This window comes from Triticum urartu, chromosome 7A (genome assembly GCF_056163025.1).
Source record: "Triticum urartu cultivar PI428250 chromosome 7A, HENAU_Tu73, whole genome shotgun sequence".
Taxonomy (NCBI): Eukaryota; Viridiplantae; Streptophyta; class Magnoliopsida; order Poales; family Poaceae; genus Triticum; species Triticum urartu.
In genome coordinates this window covers 455,526,360-455,552,543 of record NC_141879.1, presented here as the reverse complement: position 1 = coordinate 455,552,543, position 26,184 = coordinate 455,526,360, and the positions used below count along the sequence as shown (strand labels likewise).

The 26,184-nt window shown below is 47.2% G+C and overlaps 1 protein-coding gene and 1 long non-coding RNA gene across 2 annotated transcripts; both read left to right on the top strand.

Annotated features, from left to right (window-relative positions):
• The first annotated feature begins 5,277 nt into the window (after nt 1-5,277).
• Nucleotides 5,278-6,243, top strand: LOC125526028 (BTB/POZ and MATH domain-containing protein 3-like). Its single transcript, XM_087538153.1, has one exon. The coding sequence runs from the start codon at nt 5,278-5,280 to the stop codon at nt 6,241-6,243; it is 966 nt and encodes a 321-aa protein (XP_087394279.1).
• Nucleotides 6,244-21,744: 15,501 nt separating this feature from the next.
• Nucleotides 21,745-25,149, top strand: LOC147959926 (uncharacterized). Its single transcript, XR_015612259.1, has 3 exons — nt 21,745-22,005; nt 24,113-24,253; nt 24,855-25,149. It is a non-coding gene; the product is annotated as an uncharacterized LOC147959926 (long non-coding RNA).
• Nucleotides 25,150-26,184: the final 1,035 nt, after the last annotated feature.

The following is a 26,184-nucleotide window of genomic DNA, read 5'->3' as shown; positions in this document are numbered from 1 at the left end:
TATAGAACTTGTTGGAGACTTCATATCTCTCAACTCGGGTATTTGGTTGAAATATTAACTTCAACTCCTGGAACATCTCATATGGTCCATGACATTCAAAACGTCTTTGAAGTCCCGATTCTAAGCTGTTTAAGCATGGTGCACTAAACTATCATGTAGTCATCATATTGAGCTAGCCAAACGTTCATAACATCTACATCTGCTCCTGCAATAGGTTTGTCACCTAGCGGTGCATCAATGAGTATAAACCTCAGATCACGGATCCAATCCGCATCATTGCTACTAACATCTTTCAACTTAGTTTTCTCTAGGAACATATAAAAAATAAAACAGGGGAGCTAAACGCGAGCTATTGATCTACAACATAGACATGCTAATACTACCAGGACTAAGTTCATGATAAATTTAAGTTCAATTAATCATATTACTTAAGAACTCCAACTTAGATAGACACCCCTCTAATCCTCTAAGTGGTCACGTGATCCATATCAACAAAACCATGTCCGATCATCACGTGAGATGGAGTAGTTTCAATGGTGAACATCACTATGTTGATCATATCTACTATATGATTCACGCTCGACCTTTCGGTCTCAGTGTTCCGAGGCCATATCTGTTATATGCTAGGCTCGTCAAGTTTAACCTGAGTATTCCGTGTGTGCAACTGTTTTGTACCCGTTGTATTTGAACGTAGAGCCTATCACACCCGATCATCACGTGGTGTCTCAGCAGGAAGAACTTTCGCAACGGTGCATACTCAGGGAGAACACTTGTACCTTGATAATTAGTGAGAGATCATCTTATAAAGCTACCGTCGAACTAAGCAAAATAAGATGTATAAAAGATAAACATCACATGCAATCAAAATATGTGACATGATATGGCCATCATCATCATGTGCCTTTGATCTCCATTTCCAAAGCATCGTCATGATTTCCATCGCCACCGGCATGACACCATGATATCCATCATCTTGATCTATATCAATGTGTCGTCACATGGTCGTCTCGCCAACTATTGCTATCGCATAGGGATAAAGTAAAGCAATTATTTGGCGCTTGCATCTTATGCAATAAAGAGACAACCATAAGGCTTCTGCCAGTTGCCGATAACTTCAACAAAACATGATCATCTTATACAACAACTTATACCTCATCAGGTCTTGACCATATCACATCACAACATGCCCTGCAAAAACAAGTTAGACGTCCTCTACTTTGTTGTTGCAAATTTTACGTGGCTGCTACGGGCTTAGCAAGAAGCGTTCTTACCTACGCATCAAAACCACAACGATAGTTTGTCAAGTTGGTGTTGTTTTAACCTTCGCAAGGACCGGGCGTAGCCACACTCGGTTCAACTAAAGTTGGAGAAACTGACACCCGCCAACCACCTGTGTGCAAAGCACGTCGGTAGAACCAGTCTCGCGTAAGCATACGCGTAATGTCGGTACGGGCCGCTTCATCCAACAATACCGCCAAACCAAAGTATGACATGCTGGTAAGCAGTATGACTTATAACGCCCACAACTCACTTGTGTTCTACTCGTGCATATGACATCTACGCATAAAACCAGGCTCGGATGCCACTGTTGGGTAACGTAGTAATTTCAAAAAATTCCTACGCACACACAGGATCATGGTGATGCATAGCAACGAGACGGGAGAGTGTTGTCTACGTACCCTCGTAGACCGAAAGCGAAAGCGTTAGCACAACGCGGTTGATGTAGTCGTACATCTTCATGATCCGACCGATCAAGTACCGAACGCACGGCACCTCCGAGTTCAGCACACGTTCAGCTCGATGACGTCCCTTGAACTCCGATCCAGCCGAGATTTGAGGGAGAGTTCCGTCAGCACGACGACGTGGTGACGATTATGATGTTCTAACGACGCAGGGCTTCGCTTAAGCACCGCTACGATATTATCGAGGTGGATTATGGTGGAGGGGGGCAGCGCACACGGCTAAGAGATCAAGAGATCAATTGTTGTGTCTTTGGGGTGCCCCCTGCCCCCGTATATAAAGGAGCAAGGGGGGTGCGGCCGGCCTAGAGAGGGGCGCGCCAGGAGGAGTCCTACTCCTACCGGGAGTAGGACTCCCCCCTTTTCCTTGTTGGACTAGGAGAGAGAGGGGAAAGAGGCGGAGGAGAAGAAGGAAGGGGGGGCGCCCCCCTCTCCTTGTCCTATTCGGACTAGGGGGAGGGGGCGCGGCCCATGCCCTGGCCGCCTCTCCTCTCTTTCCACCAAGGCCCATTAAGTCCCCGGGGGGTTCCGGTAACCTCCTGGTACTCCGGTAAAATCCCGATTTCACTCGGAACACTTCTGATATCCAAACATAGGCTTCCAATATATCAATCTTCATGTCTCAACCATTTCGAGACTCCTTGTCATGTCTGTGATCACATCCGGTACTCTGAACAACCTTCGGTACATCAAAACATATAAACTCATAATATAACTGTCATCGAAATGTTAAGCGTGCGGACCCTACAGGTTCGAGAACTATGTAGACATGACCGAGACACGTCTCCGGTCAATAACCAATAGTGGAACCTGGATGTTCATATTGGCTCCCACATATTCTACGAAGATCTTTATTGGTCAAACCGCATAACAACATACGTTGTTCCCTTTGTCATCGGTATGTTACTTGCCCGAGATTCGATCGTCGGTATCTCAATACCTAGTTCAATCTCGTTACCGGCAAGTCTCTTTACTCGTTCCGTAATACATCATCCCGCAACTAACTCATTAGTTGCAATGCTTGCAAGGCTTATAGTGATATGCATTATCGAGTGGGCCCAAAGATACCTCTCCGACAATCGGAGTGACAAATCCTAATCTCGAAATACGCCAACCCAACAAGTACCTTCGGAGACACCTGTAGAGCACCTTTATAATCACCCAGTTACGTTGTGACGTTTGGTGGCACACAAAGTGTTCCTCCGGTAAACGGGAGTTGCATAATTTCATAGTGTCATAGGAACATGTATAAGTCGTGAAGAAAGCAATAGCAACAAACTAAACGATCAAGTGCTAAGCTAACGGAATGGGTCAAGTCAATCACATCATTCTCCTAATGATGTGATCCCGTTAATCAAATGACAACTCATGTCTATGGTTAGGAAACATAACCATCTTTGATCCACGAGCTAGTAGAGGCATACTAGTGACACTCTGTTTGTCTATGTATTCACACATGTATTATGTTTCCAGTTAATACAATTCTAGCATGAATAATAAACATTTATCATGGTATAAGGAAATAAATAATAACTTTATTATTGCATCTAGGGCATATTTCCTTCACTGTCGTCATCATCGGCCTTCTCCTCCTTGACGCAGGCGTCCCTGCTGGACCCCTGCCCGGCGTCGCCATGGCGGACTGGTGGCGGCGGCGGCGCGTCGTCGTCGTCGCTGTCGATGATGACGACGACTCCTCCTTCATCGCGGCCCCAGCGACGCTGCATGAAGCGCCGCAGGGCGGCGCATTGGCGCTCCCTCGCCATCTTCAGGGAGTCCTGGCATGCCCATTCGAGGGCCGCGTCGTCGTCGAGCTCCACTTCGTCGTGCTCCGTCTTCACAGCGGGGAGGTCCGGCTCCGTCTTCATCGGCGCGAGCCCCGGCTCCGTCTTTGGCTTGACGAAGCGCGGAGGAGGAGCCGACGAGGAGGCGCGCCAGCCGCCCTCATTGATGACGATGCCGGCGCTACGAGTGCGCCGGCCGAGCAGCGTCTCCGCCGCGGGCTCGGCCTTGACGCCGAGCAGCGCCGGAGAGCCGGAGGAGTGGGAGAAAGAGCGCGAGGAGGAAGAAGAGGAGGAGCCGAACCTCCTTGGCATCCATTGCCCGTCGCGTCGGCGGTGCGCCGGGGCGGCCGCCCTCGCCGGGGGGTATGCCAACGGCGGGTTGTTGCCGCCCTCGAGGTGCGTTAGCACGCCCTCGAGCGTGCGGCCGGGGACGCCCCACCACAGGTGGCGCCCCTCGCTGTTCTTCAGGCCGCACACCACCGCCGCGCCGTTCGTGGACGCCATCCTCTGCTGTTGACGGCGCTCGAAGTACGCCACCCAAGCCGCGTGGTTGTCGGCGGTGTACTGGGGGAGGGCGAGCTGGGTGTCGGGGAGGGAGGCGCGCACGATCTCTACCTCGTCGGTGAAGTAGGAGGGGCGCGCCACGGCGTCGGGCAACGGGGGCATGGGCACTCCCCCGTTGCTGAGCTTCCGCCCCGTCGGCCGGCGCGCATGTCCGGCGACGCCGGGATGTTCGCCTGGAACATGAGCCACGACTCCTGTTCGCGGAGCGTGCGGCGGCTGAAGCCGTTGGCCGCGCCTTGTCTCCGAGGAAACACTCGGCCATCGGGAGAGGGGGGGAGAGGGAGGGCTCGGCGGCGGCTCACGGGAGAGGGAGAGGGAGGGCTCGGCGGCGGCGCTCAGGAGAGGTAGAGCTCGGCAGCTAGGGTGGGGCTGGTGTGGCCAGAGGCGAGCGAGGCCACCGGCTTATATAGCCGCGCCGCGCCCGTGTGTACGCGTGCGAGAGAGGGGAGGCATCGGCGCGCCGCCCCGTGACGCGCCGCCCGTGAGGAATCAATGGCAAGGCTGACCGGCGGCAGCCTTGCCATTGATTCCCCGCGGAAACCGAGGCGTTGGGGGAAGACGAGGCGCGGTGTCGCTGACGCGGCTGGCCCGCGGCTCTTTCGTGCTAAAACCGCTCGTCCCGGCGCCCCCGGACATCCCCAGCGCGCCGGGTTTGGCCTGGGTCCGCCGGCGCTGATTTCAGCCCATACCGGCAAAAATCGGACTCCTGGGGACGCGACTGAGCCTTTTTTCGACGCCGGCGTGAAAAAATCTTCTCGGGAGGCCTTTCTGAAGACGCGGCTAGAGATGCTCTAAGCAGCAGGAACTGCATCGACAGTATTTAACAATTCCTACTATATATCCATAGAGTTTGCTAAAGTAAGTTTTGTACATGAGCTCAGAGAAGCTAATCAATGGCCCATGAGTTTTGCACCATTTTTCATGTTTTTATAACTTTATTAAGCGGTCAAAAAACATGACCACGAAAGAAGATAAAATATATATTTTGTCAACGTCTGCATTCCAGGCGGTTATGAAAAATTGAACATTTAAATTCGAAAGTAGTTTTTCTTATCTGGTCCTCTAGAGTCCGGACACAAGAAGTACCAACTCATATCTGTCTCTATATATATATACGGATGTAGCAACGCATTCCATCAAATCTCCGTTTTATCTGTTGCAATCTTGCAACGGCGCCGGCGTTGGTGACCATGGTGGCGGCGACCATCACGAAGACGGCCCGTGGGACGCACGTCCTGGACATCCACGGCTTCAGCGGCCTGAGGAAGAAACAATGTGACGTAGATGGCTTTCTGTACTCGCCGACCTTCACCGTCAGCGGCCTCGACTGGGCAGTCCGCTACTACCCCGACGGCGATAACCACCATGCCGGCGGCAACTTGGAGTTGTCGGACCATGTTGCCGCCTTCGTCGAGCTAGTGACCGAGGGCGCTGCGGCCTGGGCGCGCGTCGGGTTCGGGCTGGTCGACCAGACCACCGGCGAGACGGTGCCGCTGTTCCGCGAGAAGGACCCGATCCTGTTCGACGCCAGCAGCGAGGACACGTGCACCTGGGGCGCCGGCGAGCTCGCCAGGAGGAGGCACCTCCATGCCGGCTCGCGGTACGTCATCGGTGACCGCCTCAAGATCGAGTGCGCCATCGACGTCTGCAGCGACCTTCTCACCTTCGACGACCCGCCACCGTCCTCCGGCCTGCCGCTCTTCCAGCAAGCCGGCTACGGCAGGGAGGAGCCGGACGTGATCATCGAAGTCGCAGGAGAGACGATCGCCGCGCACTACTGCATCCTCGACGCCCGGGCGCCTGGCTTTCTCAAGCGCCACATCCACACGGCGACGACACGCAGCGACAGGAAGGTGCAGATCTCCGTGGACGGCGGAGACATGCCGGCACAGTCGTTCAAGGCGCTGGTCGACTTCGCCTACACGGACGCGCTGCCGGTCGTGGGTGGCCTTAATGGGGCCGGCCACAAGGCGATGATCCGGCACCTCCTTATCGCCGCCGAGCGGTACGGCATGGGCAGGCTGAGGGCGATCTGCGAGCGTGTCCTGTGCAAGAGCCTCGACGTCGAGACCGTGGCAGCCACGCTGGCCATGGCTGACCGACACGGCTTCAAGAAGCTGAGTGAAGCTTGCGCCGAGTTCATGGCTTTTCCCTGAGATTTTTTTTCAAAACTATCATGTTTTTTGTAGCAATTTCGAAAACTATAGGACGTAATGCAAAAAAATCAAAACTAGTAGCCCGTCGGCCATTCTTTGGGCGAAGTACTACTTTTCGGCCACAGTTAGGCCGAAGTACTACTTTTCGGCCGGCCGAAGTAGTACTTTTCGGCCATCCCCTGGCCGAAAAGGCACTTTTTGGTCAACTCTAGACCGAAATAGACTTTTTGGTCTAGTCTAGGCTGAAAAGTCACTTTTTGGTCAACCCTGGGTCGAAGTTGCATGGCTCATGCTGAAATGTATTTTCCCGCCCACCCCTTCCCGCCATATGTTTCCGCCACCCGTTTCTCGCCAATCCCTTCCCGCCTTATTTTCCCGCCAATCCCTTCCCGCCTTATTTTCTCGTCAATCCGTTCCCGCCTTATTTTCCCGTCAATCCCTTCCCGCCTTATTTTCCCGCCAATCCCTTCCCGCCTTATTTTCCCGCCAATCCCTTCCCGCCAACCCTTTCCCGCCATACCGCAGTTATTCTTTCCCGCCATTTTCTCCTCTGTATCTATAAAACCCGCTTCAGGCGGAGGTGGATAAGCATTCCAGTGTAGTGTAGTCGAGATGTCCCATTTTCCATTCGATCGTAGTTTTCACCCTGAGATGAGCAGCACCCTGCTGAGTCTAGCTACCGATTTCAGGATGGACAATAGGATAGTTCCATGGGACGAACTCACCGGTAGTGACACCATAATGAATGAGTTGGCTCACCAATTATGTAGGTCTGGGTGGCCTGAAAGGACCTATGAGGAGGTACGTCAAAAACTTCTTAGGTTGCATGAAAGATGGAAGAAGGTGGTGGAGCCAAAGATTGAAACTTTCAGAAGGACTACAGAAAAGCATCCATTTTTATGGACTGAGGAGAGCGAGGACGACGATGATATCTTCATGCCGCCGCTTCCGGGTTCTGCATCGTCGAAAGGCAAGAGTTCTGCATCGTCCAAAGGAAAGAGTTCTGCATCCGCGAAGGGCAAGAGTTCTGTATCGACCAAGGGCAAGAGTTCTGCATCGACGAAGGGCAAGAGGAGCGCATCGTCGAAGGGCAAGAGGGCTGCATCAACGGAGGATGACGATGATGACTTCATGTAGTATGTAAGATGTATTCCAGTTGTACCGTTTTATTCAGATGTATTTGCATTATTAGTTTGTATTGTATTATTGTAGGGCATTATGTTCTATCTGAATTTCATTTTGTAGTATGTAAGATGTATTGCACAAGTTCAGCCGCACCGTTTAATTCAGATGTACTTGTATCTTAATTATCGGTTGTAGTCTATTTGGAAATGTAACTGAAATAAGAATGCGAATTAATAGTAATATGTCTCTCGCATACATAAAACAATATATGTCTCCTGATCACATAGAAGCAAGTGCGATAGTAACACATACATGAAGCATGTCTCATACATAAATACTGACGCACAGCTGCGAATAGTCTGAAACTAACATAGATAATGAGTCATACATAGATAGATAAGCATATCACTGCGGGGGACGACGACGAGTCTGGGTCTTCCTCGGGCGAGGACCGGAAGGCGATAAGCGCTGAGGCGGTGGACGAGGCTCGCGATAACCACGACCATAGTTAACCTCGTCTGTCACGGTCTGTGTCTCCTGCGTCGGTGGTGGTGGTGGAGTGTGAAACACTGTCTGCGAGAAGCCATAAATGTTTGTAGCTTGGTCATCATCCTCGCGGTCGCCCTCAAAGTACGAAGCACCACCACTAAGGATCGGTGACTGCTCTGAATGCATGAACGGTTGCGAATGGTTGCCGCCTGTGGTAAAGTAAAATTGATACAAATGCATGAACGAAGCACCACCAGTAAGCATCAGTGACTGCTGAGAATGCAAGAACGATTACTACATTGTTCAAAAGAATGTAGTGAGTAGTGTTACCTAGATTCATCTGCTGATGCCAGGAAGAGCTCTCTGGCTGTGAAGGAGGTGGCTCATGCCAGGAAGAGCTCCCTGGCTGTGAAGGAGGTGGCTCATGCCAGGAAGAGCTCCCTGGCTGTGAAGGATGAGGTTCTGCACGGTGCACAGAGGGTCGTGGTTCTGAACGGTGCACAGAGGGTCGTGGTTCTGAATGTTGTACAGAGGGACGTGGCAGACGATGTGCTGGAGGAGGAAGTGCAACATCCGAAGTCCGTCTACACGTAACAGCTGCGTAAATCCCGCGTAGCTTGTCATCAAGACGCCTCAACCATGAGACGCCCTCTCGCGGTGGGATAGTTTCTCCCCTCTGAAAGCGCCGCATTAAAGCGGAAACCTCCTCTCGCGCCTGTAGTGTCAAGTCACCCTGTACACAAAGAGTGAACCAATTATATCCTTGTTGTATGATAGACACCACGAATAGACAACCAAGCGAATATGTCCAGATTAACAAAAGACTTAACATATGAGAACCAAGGCATTTACCGCGTGGTGTCTGGTTCCCACAACAGAGGCAGTTGGGTACATATCGCTGGTGAGAGGGGCTTCGATCTGATCAGGAGCAGCTGATGGAACCAAGTAGATCCTCGTTGTATGCCGGTAACGCTGCAGATACAACCCGAACATTTCCCAGTTAAAGGGCCGAACCTCACCCCAGATATTTGTCGCGGCGGTAGTCCATTCGTCAACATAAGGGGTAATGCTCTGAATCCAATAAGCCATGGACTTGTTTCCTCCTAGGCGATTGTCCCTGAGATTGACATGCGCGATACATGATTAGGTATATTATGAATGCAGAGCTGCCAACTAAAATAGTATTAGTACTTACTTGTGCACGTGGTCTGGCAAGTGTGGAATATCTGGAATCTCAGGCTGTTGATATAGACCGAACTGTCTCATCACCCTATGAAGAGACATCTCCTTAACCGTCACGTCGAACACCAACTTGGCCTTGGTCATCCAAAAGTACCGATCTCTAGTGCACAATCCAGAAATCCCAACTGGGTACCTCGATGATATAGCCTGAGGCGAGTATGGCTCCCAAATAACTTGATCCTCGTGCAAACTATCAAACTGCGCCATGAAGGACGGGTAGCATCCCCTAACCTGAGTATGCGCAAACTGTCTCTGTGCATGACAACAAATAAGCATTAGTAATACTATTGAATGGCAAGAAATAATTGAATTAATTGTTACTTAATATAAAAGTACCTCTCGCCGTGTCTAAACAGATCCCATAATAGGTAAGTCGCCGATAGCAGGCACGTAAGTCCCAGCTAAGTCCTCCAAACCAAAAGGTTTATCAATGTAGACATAGGGTCGTCCAATAGGGAACCTCTCGTATGACCAAAGCTGCAACAATAATGGATATCCAACAAGACTAGATTTTCTAGACTTTAACAAGCAAGTTTTGCACAGGCCTCTGTACGTAGCCGCTAACACAGCAGAACCAAAACTCCTCTGTAGAATATCCGCAGGGCAACGTGCTTCAGCTATCTCTCGTGCAATACCGATGAGTCGTGCATCGACAATGGTCACGTGGTTCTCCGTAAACATTGTCTTGCCGAATAGCCAAAGAATATATGCCTCTAGGGACCGGTCAATCTGTGCCTCCGACAACTGAACGTCGGGATGTCCTAACGAGACGATCTACATAGAAACGTAATAATTGTATGAACATCGGACAACTAAAAAACAACATTTGTTTAAGTGGCCGTGATGGTTACCTGAAACTGGCTCAACCATCTAAAAAGAGGTCCATGAGGATCGTTGTCTATAGCCCTAGCAGTCGGGACTGCAGCCAAAAAACGGGTCTGCATCGCTGCTTGCCACCCAGATTCTGCCTCTAAGGGACCTATGGCAGCACCGGCCAGAGGTAATCCCAACAAGTAAGACACATCCTGTAAAGTAGGCGCCATCTCTCCCCAAGGAAAGTGAAACGTATGTGTCTCTGGTCTCCATCTATCTACTAAGCAGGTAAGGAGTGACTTGTCGTAAGAGAAACGTTTCACTTGCCTCTTGTGTAACTGCAATGGTTCACCTGCCTCATCTAAGTCCGGACCATCAATCCACTCATCCAATGTACCCTCAACCAGCCGTGCCAAGGGTAGAAGTCTAGCCCAACTTAACCTACAAAATAAAGAGATTGTTAGCGGTTATGAAAAGTATGTCAAACATAGTAATTCATTATATGGTCTCCATTATATGCACACATACCTATCAACCCATGAATCGTGTATCAGCCAGTTAGTCTTTGGGGTACGAGTGACCAACACGTCTAAGTTGTTGCCCGCTTCCGTAAGGGCGCCCCGGTGCTTTCTATCGATGTTACCATTAAGCAACGGATACGAAGACATATCTGCAATTCAAACAACAAATCTCAGGTGCAAATAAAACATAGTACGACATATTACAAATTATAACATAGTCCTGACATATTACGAATTAAAATATAGTCCTGACATATTACATATTAAAACATAGTCCTGACATATTACAAATTAAAACATAGTCCTCACATATTACAAATTAAAACATAGTCCTGACATATTACATATTAAAACCCACTACGGCACATTATATAGCTTGTGAGTTATTTCTTCCTCGTCCGCCCCTTCGGCCTCGACTACCACGACCACGTCCGCCTCTTGCTCCTGTTGTCGCAGCCGTCGATGTGGAAGCACTCGTCGATGCGGAAGCACCATCTTTGTTCAGGTCGGGACAATATTTCATCCTATGCCCATAAGCCGCGCATAACAAACATTGTCTGGTTGCTCCACCAGCTTCAGACTGGTCCATATCGTTCCGGATGCGACGGGCCTTTCGTCTGCCCCTACTTGTTCGCCGAAGGTCTGGATGCGGGGTGTATACTGTCTCACCGTCATTTACCTTGTTGAAATTGCCGACGACTCTAAACCCTGTCATCTCGCCTGTCCAGGTGTTGAGTACTGCCTCTTTTAAATAGTATGGGGACACGAAGGATATAGCATCCAACTGAATCTGGCCACAGGCAGCCAACACATGAGAGCAAGGTAGGTGCAACAACTTCGGTTTGTTGCATGTACACTCACACGTTGGATATAATTCCGTTCCAATTTTTACCTCGTGTGTCTTCACCTCATTTCTAGAACCAAAACCATCGATAGGAAGCTGAACCTCATACCTCCTTTCTTGATTCCCTATGAGTCTGACACTGTGCTTCTTTGCTTTCTCTATCTTCTTTGCCATGTATTCCATGACACGGCTACAATAAGGTGTGTTCTGATTATCTTCAATATGCTTCTTTGCTAACTCGTGCCTTTCTCTAAAATATCTCAAAGTGCCATGGAATACAACCTCCACAATAGCTGTGAGTGGCAATGCTCTATTCCCTCTCAGCACAAAGTTATACACCTCTGCAAGATTGGTTGTCATGTGGCCATACCTAGCTCCATGTGTGTCATGCAGCAAAGACCAATTCATTGGAGGCTCTTTCTCTATCCACTCAGAAAAATTCTTTATTGCCCTTCCCTTCTTTCTCTTAGTATTAGGAGGGTCAATTGCTGGCAAGTCACAAAGACCAACTGGCTCCTCTAGCTCCGCGATGAGTGCTGCTAATTTAACCTGATCTTCTTCCATTTTCTTCCTTGCATGGACCTGCTTCTTAGTAAACTCATCTAGTTTTGACCAAATAAATTCGTATTTCCGCTGCTGGCTCTGCTTGCATAATTTTTTGAACAAGTTCATCAACCGCTTGTTCTTGAACTGTGAGAAAAAATTAGCCCCAAGATGGCGCATGCACCACCGGCTCTGCAAGTCCCTCCAAGGTGTTGGTTCGTCATCTGCTGGATTACGAAGTGTCTTCACGGCCTTCAATATACCAGCATGTCTGTCATGAATGACACACACGTTTGGTCGGTCCTTCACGATGGCAATTTTCACTTGGCGGAAGAACCATACCCAGCTGAGAAAGTTCTCACCCTCCACAAATGCCATGGCAAGTGGGATGATTTGATTGTTCCCGTCCACACCAATAGCAGTCAGGATTTGCCCTCTATACTGACCGGTCAGGAATGTACCATCCACAAATATAACAGGAGGACAATGCCGGAAAGCTTCGATGCACATAGCAAAAGAGAAGAACACTCGTTTCAACACCTTGAAATCTGGTATACTCAGCAACCTCATGTGCTGTACGTTCACATAAGTGCCGGAATTTCTCTCCTTCAGTATGCCTAGGAGACGGACAACATTATCATATGAGTCGAAGAACGTCCCAAACCTTTCCTCCATAGCCTTCTGCTTAGCCCTCCAAGCCTTCCCATAAGGAATGACATAATTCCATCTGACCTTCACTGCTGTCTGGATGTGTTTTGCTTCCATATCTTTCTTCTCTACTATCTCAGTATACATGAGTTGCGCAATGAGACTTGAAGTCAGGTTCGGATGCTTGACCAGCAGGTTCGTCCTCACACAATTATGTGGGACGACAATGGTGACAACCCAGTGGATGTCATACTTCGGCACGTGCCCGTGCACCTTCCCAGGACAACTTGTTACAACACATTTCACGGTATAGTTTGTTGGACTTGATATGTGTGTCTTGAAAACCCTCTGCGTAGACATAGCCCACTTTATCACAGCATACTTCAATTTTTTCTTTGTATCAAACATAGCCCCTATTTGTACTTGGTTCAGATTATACTGCCATGGAGTCTCATGGCCATCGTTCACGTAAGGCCGGTGGATATGTCCTGCTCCCATGCAGAAGGAATCGGTACCTCAACTTCATCCTCAGAATTTTTAGAATCCAGTTCCTCCACCAATCCATCCTCGTCCTCTTCCTCCATCACCCTCTGCATTTCATCCCCTTCCTCATCCCCATCAGCAAAACCAGAACCAGCTAATATTATCGAATGGCTACTCTGCCCAGTATCAGGACCACAAACATTGTGTGGCACGTAGTCTGACTGTTTCTCGGATTGACTACCATCCACATCTTGTGGCTGTGACCCGGATAAAACAATCTCGTTAGCCACTTCACTGCCTTGGCCGGGTTCATACCCCCTGTGGAGTTGTACGGTATTCTCCTCCTTCGGCACAGGTTGCACAAGTGCATATGGGTGGATTCTTCGGTCTCGGCAGCGTCTTAACAGGGACAACCAATGTTGGCTCCTATCTACCGGCATCAACTCCCACTTGACATTTTTACAAGATTTGGTCCACAATGCATGAATACTGACGGAACATACTTCAGGATCCAGCCCGAAACTAGTTGTCAACCAGTACTTCAATTGTCTAATGTCCAGTCGGTCCGGGTCTGCTAGTGTCATGACGCCATTTTTAAACTCGCTAAGATCAACCCCCAACTCATTATATCGAACATTACCAGCACCGTAGTAAACATTCAGATTTACTGATTCAGACATTTTCACCTGTCAGACATTGTCATCTTCTCATTAATCACAACGAACTATGCGCTAAAATGCCTCCAAAAATATATTAACACTAAAATTCATAATATGACTTATATACACTAACTAAACTATATTAATCACAATATACACTAATATTATCCGCTACACGAACTATGCGCTAAAATGCCTCCAAAAATATATTAACACTAAAATTCACAATATACACTAATATTATCCGCTACACGAACTATGCGCTAAAATGCCTCCAGAAATATATTAACACTAAAATTCACGATATACACTAATATTATCCGCTACACGAACTATGCGCTAAAATGCCTCCTAAATTAAATTAACACTGAAATTCACAACGAACACTAATATTATCCGCTACACGAACTATGCGCTAATATTTACATAATATTTGTGACGACGTGATTATACCTTCGAAGTGTGTGTCCGCTTCTTGCTTGCACCACCGGAGAACGACAAGGCCGCCCCCGACGACCGGAGGTTCAACTCCGGTCAGCCCCCAACCTGCTCCTCCTCCTCACCACCTCCTCCTCCTCACCACCTCCTCCTCTGCAGCTGCTGCTACTAGTCACCACCACCTACTACCCGTCCTCCTCTCCACCATGGCTCCTCCTCCCCACCATGGTTACTCCTCCCCAAACACATCAAAAACTATCCCATAGCAAAAAATAACACCGTAGGCCGGTGGGGATTGCTATGATCTACCGATTCTGTAGGTTGGATTTGCAAATGTGTGGCAAATGGAGGAGATCGGCGCGGGGGGGGGGGGGGGGAGTTCTACAGAGAAGAACTGAGAAAGAGAGAGAGAGAGAGAAAGGGAAACGAAGAACAGAGCACAGCGCAGGGGCGAACGGGTGCTTATCCGCACCTTTTCGTCCTAGACCTGGCCGAAAACGTCTTCGGTCGAAGCCTGGCCGAAAAGGCCAGCTTCGGTCACCGGTGGGCCGAAAACGGCCCAGTTCGGCCGCCTAGCAGCCGAAGCTACTATTTTCGGCCGGGCCCCCGCCAACAGCGAGTTTTCGGCCCAATCGCGGCCGAAAAGCCTACTTCGGCCATGGCCTGGCCGAAAACTCCCTTTTCGGCCCACTCCTGGCCGACGGGCTACTAGTTTTGCGTTTTTTTCATTCTACGCTATAGTTTCCGAAATTTCTACAAAAAACATGATAGTTTTGAAAAAAAATCTTTCCCTGACATCCGCCTTCTCTTGTCCTTTATGCTCTAAGAAGAAGCAAGGAAGGTAGCAACCGTTCCAAAGAGGTGAAAACAAAGATGTTTAGATGATACTAGTATAAGCATGCACGTATAACCCACGTCTCAAATCTTAATCAAATGAGATGCACATCAATATAGAAAAACGATTCCTGATACTATATATGAATTAAATAGATATTGTTGCTCAAGTTATATTTTCAAAGGTGGGACGTCATTGTCATGTTGCTGCATAGAGATAATAATATATTCTTTCATTCATTCGGTGATATGTTGTAAATTTAGAGCATTAAATCTAGTAAAAAAATTAAAACGAAGACGCCGGAGGTGTCCGGCTTTAAATTAATAAAGCCCACATAAGGCAGAATCCAACAAGTTCAACACAGAACATCATAAAGTAAAACGGCCGCAGCCAAGGTGCGTTACATGCTACCGGCCGAAGCCTGTGGGGTAATGAGAGAAGTAGCAGCAGCGTGCAAGTAGCTGGTCCAAAAGGTCACATCCAACGGCAAGCTAGTGGCGGGCACCAATCTGGATCAACCGAATCCGCTCCATAGCCTCCGTCATCCGATCCACATCACGCCGTTTCCCCAACGGCGTCCATGTCTGAAGGAACAAGTGGCATTTGAAGATAATGTCAGCCGGGTGAGAAGGAAATTTGTGCTCAATAGTTATCTTATTGCGTGTAGTCCAAATGGCCCATAGCAAAGCTCCCACACATCTCCATAAAACACGGCTGAAACCGCCCCTATGAGCGACAAGAATAGCGCGAAGGTCCAAAGCTGAGCGGGGATTCCAGATCTGGTCGAACGCCTCCCTAACCGCACTCCTCGCAAACCGTGCGAGGTAACAGTTGAAAAAGATGTGGTTGGCATCTTCATGATGTCCACATAGTACGCAAGAGCCATCGGAAGGCCCGTTCCTACGCGCGATATTATTGGGGGAGGGAAGGCGATCACGAAACATCTACCATAAGAAAATTTTGATCTTTAAGGGGATAGATGCTTTCCATAGCCCCCTAGCTATGTCCAGGGTCGGCCCCTCGGTCAGTTTGTTGTACAAGGATTGGACGGTAAATTTCCCCGAGTGCGAGAGAGCCCAGGAGACCGAGTCAGCCTCAGGGCGAAGGACCACTCCCGCTAGAGCAGCTATGAGCCCGTCCCAACAGGCTCGTTCGTTATCGAGGAGGGGTCTTTTGAAGGATACCGCGGGCGGGTTGGTGCGCAGCGCATCAGCCACTAGGATATCAACGTTAGTGGCTAACCGCTAGGCAATGGTGTGGCTTTTCCACAAGGGTTCCATGCCAAACCAATGGTCCAGCCAAAATCGCGTTGAGGACCCATTGTTGACGCAAAACTTGGCTCCTAATGTGGGTGCAGGCATAACTTTCTGGAACCCATTCCAAAAAGTTGATCCCTTAGCTTTGGAGGTGAGAAAATTCCCATCTGGGAAGTATTTGGCGCGGAAAATATCCGCCCAGAGCCCCTGCTCGTTTTGGGATAGTTTCCAAATCCACTTGGTTAGGAGAGCGACATTCATGAGTTTGGAGTTAAGAATCCCAAGTCCTCCGAATTTCTTAGGGCGGCAGAGCGCGGCCCATTTGATCAGGTGGTACTTCTTTTTTATCCCAGTTCCTTCCCAAAAGAACTTGTATTGGGGCGTATCAAGCTTGGCATGAACCCCATCAGCCAGCAAGAACATGCCCATCGTGAACAGAGGAAGGGAAGAGAGGCTGGAGTTAGTCAGGATCAGTCTGGCGGCCGAGGAAAGGAACCGACCGCGCCAGGGACTAACCTTGTTTGCCACCTTGTCGTACAAGGGCTCCCATTCCAGAATAGAGATGTGTTTATCCGAGATAGGCAAGCCCAAGTACTTAATTGGAAAGCTCCCTAGCTTGCAATTAAGCAGGTTGGCGACTCGAGTAGCGAGCAGAGAGTCCATCCCAATGGCTATTACCTCGCTCTTAAGGAAATTGAGCTTAAGGCCGGAAATGATTTTGAAAGCAAGGAGGATGAGTTTGATCGAGGCTACGCTATGATTGTCAGACTCAAAGAGCAACAAGGTGTCGTCCGCATATTGAAGGTGCGTGAGTCCACCCGGAATAAGGTGAGAAACCACCCCGCGGATGTGGCCGACGTCCTTAGCCTTATGCACCATGGCTGATAGGGCGTCCGCAACAAAGTTAAAGATCAGAGGCGAGGAGGGATCCCCTTGCCTGAGGCCTCGTTTGTTGTGGAAGAAGTTCCCAACCTCTCCGTTGATCAACACAACAGTCTGGCCTCCCGAGACCAGTTGCATGATGCGGTGAACAAAGCCTGGCTCGAATCCCTTCTGAGTCAGCACCTTGCGGATGAACTCCCAATTCACGCGATCGTATGCTTTCTCAAAGTCGAGCTTGAGGAGCACGGCCGGTTGCTCAGTGCGTTTAAGCTCGTGGACAGTCTCCTGCAACACTATCGGCCCTTCGAGAATGTTGCGGCCTTTGAGAAAACCAGACTGGCTACGGTTGATAACGCGCTGCGCTACCGGGGCAAGTCTGGTCGCATAAGCCTTTGAGCAGATCTTGAAAGGCACGTTAATAAGAGTGATAGGACGGTACTGCTTGATAGTGTCGGCCCCTTTGACTTTGGGAATGAGGCTGATAACTCCGTAGTTAAGGCGCGAAACGTCTACTGAACCTAACGCAAAACCATTAATAATCCCGTAGAAGAGGTCTTTAAACACAGGCCAGAAATGGCGGGAAAACGCGACCGGCCAGCCGTCCGGGCCAGCCGCAGTGTCAATCTTCATTGCTCCCACGGCTTCGTCGATCTCCTCCGTGGAGAAAGTCAAAGCCAAGAAGTCATTTTCGGCTTGAGACACGCGGCCATCTTCCCCCCAGAAGTCCGCCCAAAGCTGTAAGGGCTTCTCCTCGGTTGTTCCCAACAAGTTGAGGAAGAAGTCATAGATGTGTGCCGCGATGTCAGACTGACTCACCAACAGCCCTTGATCAGATTGAAGTCTCAAAATCGAGCACTTCCGTTTATGGCCGTTGGCAAAGGTGTGGAAATATCCCGTATTCGCATCGCCCTTGGTGATCCACTTGACGCCGCCCCGGCGACGCCAGTATTCCTCCTCCTCCCTAAGAATGGCAAGCATATGGTTCTCAAGTGCGTAACGATTGGCCCATTCAGCTTCCAGGAAGGGTCTGGAATCAGCTAGCACGTCTAGGGCTTTAATTTCAGCAATAATAGCTTCCCTAGCATGCTTCCCTTCGCTCCCGTGGTTTGCACCCCACCCACGGAGGAAACCCCGAAGGGTACCAGCCGCCGAGATCCAAGTGTCCATGGGACCCCTGGAGTAGCCGACCGCAGCTCTTGCACGCTCCCAGCGCGGAATGAGCAAGGGACCGAAGCCCTCGACCTCAAACCACCCTGTTTCAAAGAAGAAACGAGGGCTGCGCTTGATCCAGTCCTCCCCAGAGGCTAGGATCGGCGGCACATGATCCGACCCAATACGCGTTTCCGCTACCAGCGTACACATGGGAAATAGCACTTCCCAGTCGGAGGTCACAAAGACACGATCTAGAACACTGCGCACAGGCGAAAGTTGCTTGTTGGTCCACATATATCTAGCGCCAGTCCTAGTGATCTCCCACAGGGCACATGCCGCGATCGTATTATTGAACAAGTTCACTCTAGGCCAGTCAATGTTAGGGTTGTTCTTATCCGCTCCCGAACGAATAAGATTAAAATCGCCCCAAGGACGATGGGGACATTGGCGGTTTGCTTGGCCCCAACCAAACTTTGAATTTCACCCAAGAAATCAGCCGCCCTAGAATGATCGGCCGGACCGTAGACACAAACTATCGACCAGAAAACAAGCGAAATCATGTGCTTAATCGTAATTGAAATGAAAAATGCACCCACGTCCCAGCTTACAACATCGCATACATCACTGTTACAACCCAGAAGAAGACCACCAGAATGGCCCACAGAAGGTACCCAGCCCCAAACAAAACGATGAAGAGAGTCGTAGGCTGCCAAATCTCTATACGTAAAATCGGCTTTAATCATTTCTTGAAGCGCAACCACGTCAATACGTTCCCGGGCAAATTAAATCTAGTAATTGATCCTCTGAATCGCCATTGTAAAATATATTGAGTCATTCGAAAAGCTAATTCCAGTGTGATACGTCTTAATACAACATGATTCAGCACACGGCATGTATTATCCCGAGAAAGATATGTTTGGAGAACAAAATACAACTACTATTTATACTCTTCGATATCCTATGCTGCAGATTGTTAGCACTTTTCCAGACAATAGCATGCAGATTTCCCCCATACTCAGTAAAACTCTCCATTTCCTGTGATTCATTCAGACTCAAAGGAAAATTGTCAAATAGGCATATAAATACATTTCATAGAAGCTGAACTCATTAAGTAGATCCATCATTCTAAAAGAACTCGTAATTAGAAGCTGTAGTTTCGTAGTAATAGCATCTACAGTGAGGGTACAAATTGTAGATAAAAGTATATGCATTTTGGACATTGTCATTTTTTTTTACGCCTGAGAGGAGGAGGGGCATTGACTATTCAAATGTGCCAAACTATGAGTATGCACCCATGTAATGAATGACACTGTATTCAAAAGAGATTACTCGCAGTTGTAAATTGGTGCTCCTAATGCCTTTCACCGTGATCTGTGATTAGTAACCTATCATATGCTAGTACTACACGACGCTTAATTACATTCTAGTTGTTTTTCAAACAGAAGCAACTGGAGTACACTTGTTCATTGTTCTCTCTAACTGACAAGAAACAAATAGGATATGAATTACTTGCTAACAAATCTGAAAGCAAAGGATCAACCTAAATTCCATCAAACTGTAAAATCATGTGAAGCCAGATAACAGCAAGAGCATCAAACTCCACAAAGGTCTCGACATTTTAAGAAGTCAATAATGGTCTCATATACGACAAATGCAGACAAACACTATGCCCCAAAAAATACCAGTACCTAAATATTCCTCTGTAAAGTAATATACAGAGGGGTATCATTGAACTACATACTGTGATGCTCTTGTTTATTCAGTTAATGGAGCGAAGAGCAAGATTTTTTTTACCTTTCAGGGTGATGTTCAGAAATATTTCAGATGTAGGGTAGGAAAATATTTGTTTTCAACACAATAATTGAGATGTCAAAAAGGACATGTTTCATCTGAAATGAAAGTAGCTTATAGACAATGTAGCTTATCTTACATAATTTACACCACTGATGTGAGTGGCCACTGCTTTACATGAATGCTCACTGGATTTGAAAAAGGCAATGTTTGTAATGAGAGATGAAACAGTTACGTAACAATTTTAATACGAAACCATGAAGAAAAGCAAGGATAGCCATCAATAGTAGTCCATACACATGCGAGCTATAACCGCCATGCTACCAGTAGATATAGAATATGAAAGGAACAGAAGAGAACTTCCTAGGAGACTTGTTGAATATGCTTCGCTTTGAGTGATGATCTTTGAAGAAAGTTCACAATCAGGTTATAAGCAGAATACCTTGTTAGTTGCAAGAACTCCTTCACCAATCAACATCCTCTTTCTAGCTGCAACCAAAAATAAGATTGAGTGATGATCTTCTAAGAGCAAGGGCATTGGGGCTAGCTGTGCCAACCACCAATAACATTGTCAACTTAAATTTATTCGTCACTGGGAAATCACATACTATGTTCTGCTTAACTTTCTCCTACTCAAGTGCGGGTACAGAGCTTTGCATGGAATTCATTATTTAAAAATAATATTTATCATAGCTTGCAAATAATCCAATATACACATAAAAGCAAAAAATGCTAAAAAATGACATTATGTCGTCTTTTTGTGAAGGTGATAAATTCCATATTAAAGTACCGATTATTTGGTTGGAGCTCACCTATTAAGTAGTCGTACATCTCAGAGGCCATATTCTTTAATATCCGATATCACAACCCCATGGCCTCTCTCTCTCTCTCTCTCTCTCTCACACACACACACACACAAAATAATTGGTTGAGAGTTGACTGCACCAGTTCAAGCGAGTTAATAATTGGTTGCCACTCCGAGCGAGTTAACTGCTTGATAGATAGATAAGTCCAAGGTACTTGCAAGGAAAACATTCCATGCGGAAGGGCTATTGCGACCATATGTTTGTCCCTCTCCTCTCCACGTATCATAATAGCAGAAGATTTTGCGGAAGGCATGAAGTCGTGCCTAAAATGTTGAGAGTTTGTCTAACGAAGCTCATGTCCGATATGGTAGGCCTCACGAAGAGAACCACGTCATCTGCGTAAATCAACAGTCGATGCATCCATGGCTCCAAGATGATGCGCTTTTACTATCATTGCAGTGAGAACATCCATGACAATTACGAATAGAAGTGGCAACAACAGGTCACCTTGACGCAACCATCGAGCATGCATGAACTTGTGGCCACATAGCCGTTAAAGACAACTCAAGAGCCGTTGTCGTGAGTAAAGTGGCTACCTACGATCTCCAGACATTCGAGAAACCTTTCGCACATAAAACTTCGAAGAGAAAGGGCCAAGCGATGGAGTCAAAGGCACACGAAATATTCAATTTGAGTAACGATCCTTTCGCCTTGTCCTTATGCAAACTCCTCACAACTGATTGGTCATGAATTGATCGACCACGAATCAAAGCTGATTGTTTGATCTGCATCAGTTCGGCCATGCGCAGATAGTCTAGGAGCCATCAATTTAGCGTAAAATTTGGGCATCTCTGGAATTATCATGAATTGATATGAGTCCTGGCAAGAAGATCAGTCATTGTTCTCAGAACCTATGTAAGAAAAAATGATCACGCCTTTAGGCCTCGTTCGGTAGGAGAGGGTCGAGGGGGTTTCAAAGGGAGTTTCCTTGCGTGGCGGAGAAACCCCGCAAAACCTCGAGGGCCCATTTGGTACGCGGGGTTTCGACGGCCAAACCCCCTCCTATACCCTCCTTTCCACGCGGTTCAGAGCCCTCGAGGGGGGACTCCTGGATTTGGGAGGAAACGAGACCGCGCCGCCGCCTGCTCACCGTGCCGTCGCTCGACTCTTCCTCAACACGCTGACCTACGCATCGGCGGCGTGCCTCCTCCGCCATACTGGCCTTCTCCCCAGTGGTAAGCCCTTGCCTCGCCTACCCTCCTTTCCTCTCGTTGTCTAGGTTTCTTTCATTCGTCCGGCCATGGCTGCCGCCTCATCCTCCTCGGCGAGATCACCATGCACACCGTCTCCGAGGGCACCAAGGCCGCCACCAAGTTCACCTCCTCTTAGATTGCGTCCCCTGTATCTAGAAGCAGGTTACTGTTGGTTTAGTGGTTGACTGTTGACTCTGGTTATCTGCAAGTAGTAGTCGTGGTCAGTGGCGGAGCCAGAAAAATAGGATGAGGAGGGTCGAGTATTGTTCAACCTTGTTGGGGTGGGCCAATCCATCAAAAACACCCATTTTAGCAAAAAAATCACTGCTACTATTCATCTATTAGGCCTAAATCACAGATGTTAGGGGGGGCCAGGGCCCTGGCTAGCACCCCCTGTCTCCGCCACAGGTCGTGGTGGTAATGCTGGATGTGAACTGCCGAATCGGTGCCAATCTTTCGTTGGCTCGTTGGCTGCAAGAACTGAATTATGTGCAGTGATTCTTTTGGCAAATGAAGATTTGAAAAACAATGTTGCGTTGTTGGTTCTATTTACCGATTTCTGTGGTAATGCTCAGGTGTTTCATACTGATAATGTAATCTAGGTAGCAATTAGCATTTGTCATCCACTAGTAATGCCTTGGCACTCGTTTGTTTCACACTGATGATGCAATGTTTCAGATTCCTGTATCACCCAGATGGTTTCTTGTAGTTGCATCAGGTGCAGAAGCAAGTGCTCCTGTGTGCTAAACTGCTAATCGTAATTGCTCGGTGAAAATGCTCTCTGGTTTGTAAATGTGTAGAAATCAATGTGTCTTGATTAACTTTGTGCAGAGACAGTTGACAAAATTAAGTTCTAGAGCTGCTGTTTATTTCTTCTTACCAGTTGTTTCGTAAACAACATCGGAAATCTGGACAACTTGTCTGCCTCCCTATTTATTGACTACAAGTTACAAGTCTGATTTCTATGCACTTTGGTGAACAAAAGTCCTCTGGCTGCAGTATGAGTGATTATATGAGCCCATTCGAAGGAGACACCATTTTATGTGTCATTAACTCTACAGATTGTGATGATTTGTCATAAAAAATTGCTACGTTATTATGAGCAATCCTACAGCTACGGGCGTTTTTTCGAGGAACAAGACCTACAGGCAGAGGTGGCCTCACCTAATTTGGGAGAAGGAGGCCCCACCCTGCAAATCACAGAGGGAGGGATGAATTAGGAGGCAACACGTCTGTCCATAGGACTCTGAGCGTAGATAGAGTCCGTAAGTGGAGCATTTTCACGTTATTATCTACCAGACCGTCTTTGATGTACTCATACACACATTTATACATAGTTGTCGTGCTCATGTTATTTGTCGACATTCAGAATTATTTATTGTATGATTTAAATTATCTCACTTCTTTGGTTGTACATGTATGCCCACAGTGCAGAGTACACCTATGTGCGAGGAAGTTTTGTTTGTAGTTCTTCATCATACCAAGAATCATTCATTTGATGTCGGTCATGATTAGTCGATTATTTGGTTTGTGATACAGTTGCGCAGCAAATCTGCAATTATGTAAAATTGGTCATATCTTAATTGCGAACCAAAGCTTTATATTGCTTCCATTTGGGAAACTGGCAATGTCTTCATTTATTATACAGCTACAACAATGTTGAACCTTGTTTTCTGAGACACATATATTCACTATGCCTACTCGAGTAATTCTTTTGGTTCTCAACCGGATGTTTCACATACCGGTTGGTTTATCCATCTTATGTATTCTGAATGACCGCTTCAATTGATGCTTAAACCCCTTTTCGAAAAAAAGAAAAAAAAACTTCAATTGATGCTTACTAGTTCGATGGCGTACTGGTTGCTCCTTGTACATGCCATGCTTCTTGGGTTTGTCCTGCCTGTGTAGTAGGTCAAATTGATCCACTGCCCCCTTGCTTCAATTTATACACAACAGATCTCCATGCCCAAGATAGAAATATTTCTATCAATCTGATGCCACAATTGGTGTCAATTGTTTTCTTACCATTCATTATAATGTATACATGCCACTGAACAAACATTCAATCTTCAATCTTTGCTTGTGTTAGATAAGGCCGGACTTTCTTCCGTTGTGAATGGGGCTCAACAGAAGAACGGTGCCTTGGTCGCTTGCTCCGGTGTGATGCAGCCAAGCTGGGCCAACGACCACGTCGTGTGTGAGGGCAAACTCTGCCTCGACGGCTCTTCAGGTAAGAAGCACCCCCCCCCCCCCCCCCCCAATGATGTTCACTTCTGCTCTGTATATTCTGGTCATCAAACCAAACTAGGGTGGCCTGATGAGGTCCTGTATGAGGCTTGAGGTTCTATTTCATGTCATATTTATTAGTCCCTCCTGTATAATGCGTGTGGTTGATGCTCAAGTGACTTAGTTTCAGTAGGACTGTTGCCTAAATTATTTAAATGGTCATATTGTAGTTACAGTAATCTTGGGCATGTCTAATGGAGATTTGCACCTTTTCTTTGATTCAATTACTCAAAGTGACTTACTCAAAGCACCTTGTTACTATGCTTACTAATGCATCTTGTTGATGCTCATTTCAGTCATCAGTTAACTTCCTACACACTAAACAGTAGATATTATAGTAGAATTTTATCACATACATAATTCTTTTACACAAGAATAGACATTGAATTATGTGTATTTGGGCCAGGATATAGAATAAGAAACCCCATGTATTTTGCTGGGGCTTAATGTGAGCTGTGCAGTTTCCAACTTGTAGATGTGTGTGCTGATGATGTTGCTATTTTTGGCTTTTTTTATATGGACTCAAGATCGATGTTTTCTTGCAGAGTTATTATGAGTATTTGCTGCTTTCCAAGCTGGACTTACATGCTAGCAAAGGAAAGATCTCAATTGCCAATGGCAATATGAAATGCAGCTAGCGAAATACAAACGTGGCTACCACCCTCTGTTAAACTTGGTTGTAACAGAATATTGTGCTGAGGACCTGTTGTTTTGGCCAATATAGCACTAGCCAGTATCAATATTGTGAGGACCAGTTGTTTTGTAGGTGTCGCCCTTAGTTTTGCTACTTTGCATATTCTGGGAGCAAGTAAAAGTGAGGTTATATGTTATTTTTGTTCACTTGATATCTGCACTGCCCTTCCTTGCATAATCTGCATATCTCACATTGACCAGAAACATTTTTTACTTAGTGATGATATCTGCTACCCTTGTCTGCACATGCTCCTTTTGTTCTGCATACACTTCACTCAAACATCTACTACTTATTTGCCTTATGTTCTGCTAGGGCACTCGCTCAATTTGCAATTGCGAATCATGATGTTTGCTGGAAGCTTGAGTGAAAATACACATAATTCAATGGTTATTCTTCTAACCAAAAATTCAGTCTGTGCTTTTAAATATGATGTTGTTTTACTGGGAAAGATTGCATTTTTAGACGTTTGCACTATCTTATCTGAATATCTCACCTGCCAAACAAGTTTTTCATATGGAGAGAATTGTGGCTGGAGGGGTTTGGGGGTTTTGAGGGGATTGAGTGGAAGGAAGGAATTCACCCAATCCTCTGAAATCCCCTCCTCTCCAAACCTCCCCAATCCACTTCTACCAAACAAAGCCTTAAGGGTTGAATATATCATCATTTAGATTTACCACATTGACTTCAAGAAACAAGTATAAATCTTCAACGTGCTCAACATATTTGTGGATTAGAAAAACAGAAAAAATACCCTCTCTTTTTAAATCACGATTATTCCCTTTTGATGTAGCTTAGTTTCTAGAGACAAGAAAAAACAAATACTTCATTGCTCTGAATGTGTTTTCACTTGGCGCACAGAATTAGCTCAGTCCCTTGGATCATCTACAGCGGGTCCCCTCTTATCCTCCTTATATGTATCAGAGGACAGCCCGGTCATTGTCCAAGGGAGACAAACAAGTGACACATAAGTTACTTAGGAATTCATATGATTCAAATTCGTGTAATTTTATGGGATGATGACCCTCCGCAGTTTATCCTAGCTGAACTTGTTAATGATGTAACCATGCTTTGATTTGAATAAAGTGTGCCACAAGTTAAAAAAAAACTCCATTGCTCCCATGGTGTTTTTTTTACTTCGTTGGAAACAGTTCGTCACATTATTCAAGACAGTACGGAAAGAC

Bases quoted from the DNA above. Each gene is read 5' to 3' on its own strand.
- LOC125526028 (XM_087538153.1), top strand. From the start codon at position 5,278: ATGGTGGCGGCGACCATCACGAAGACGGCCCGTGGGACGCACGTCCTG.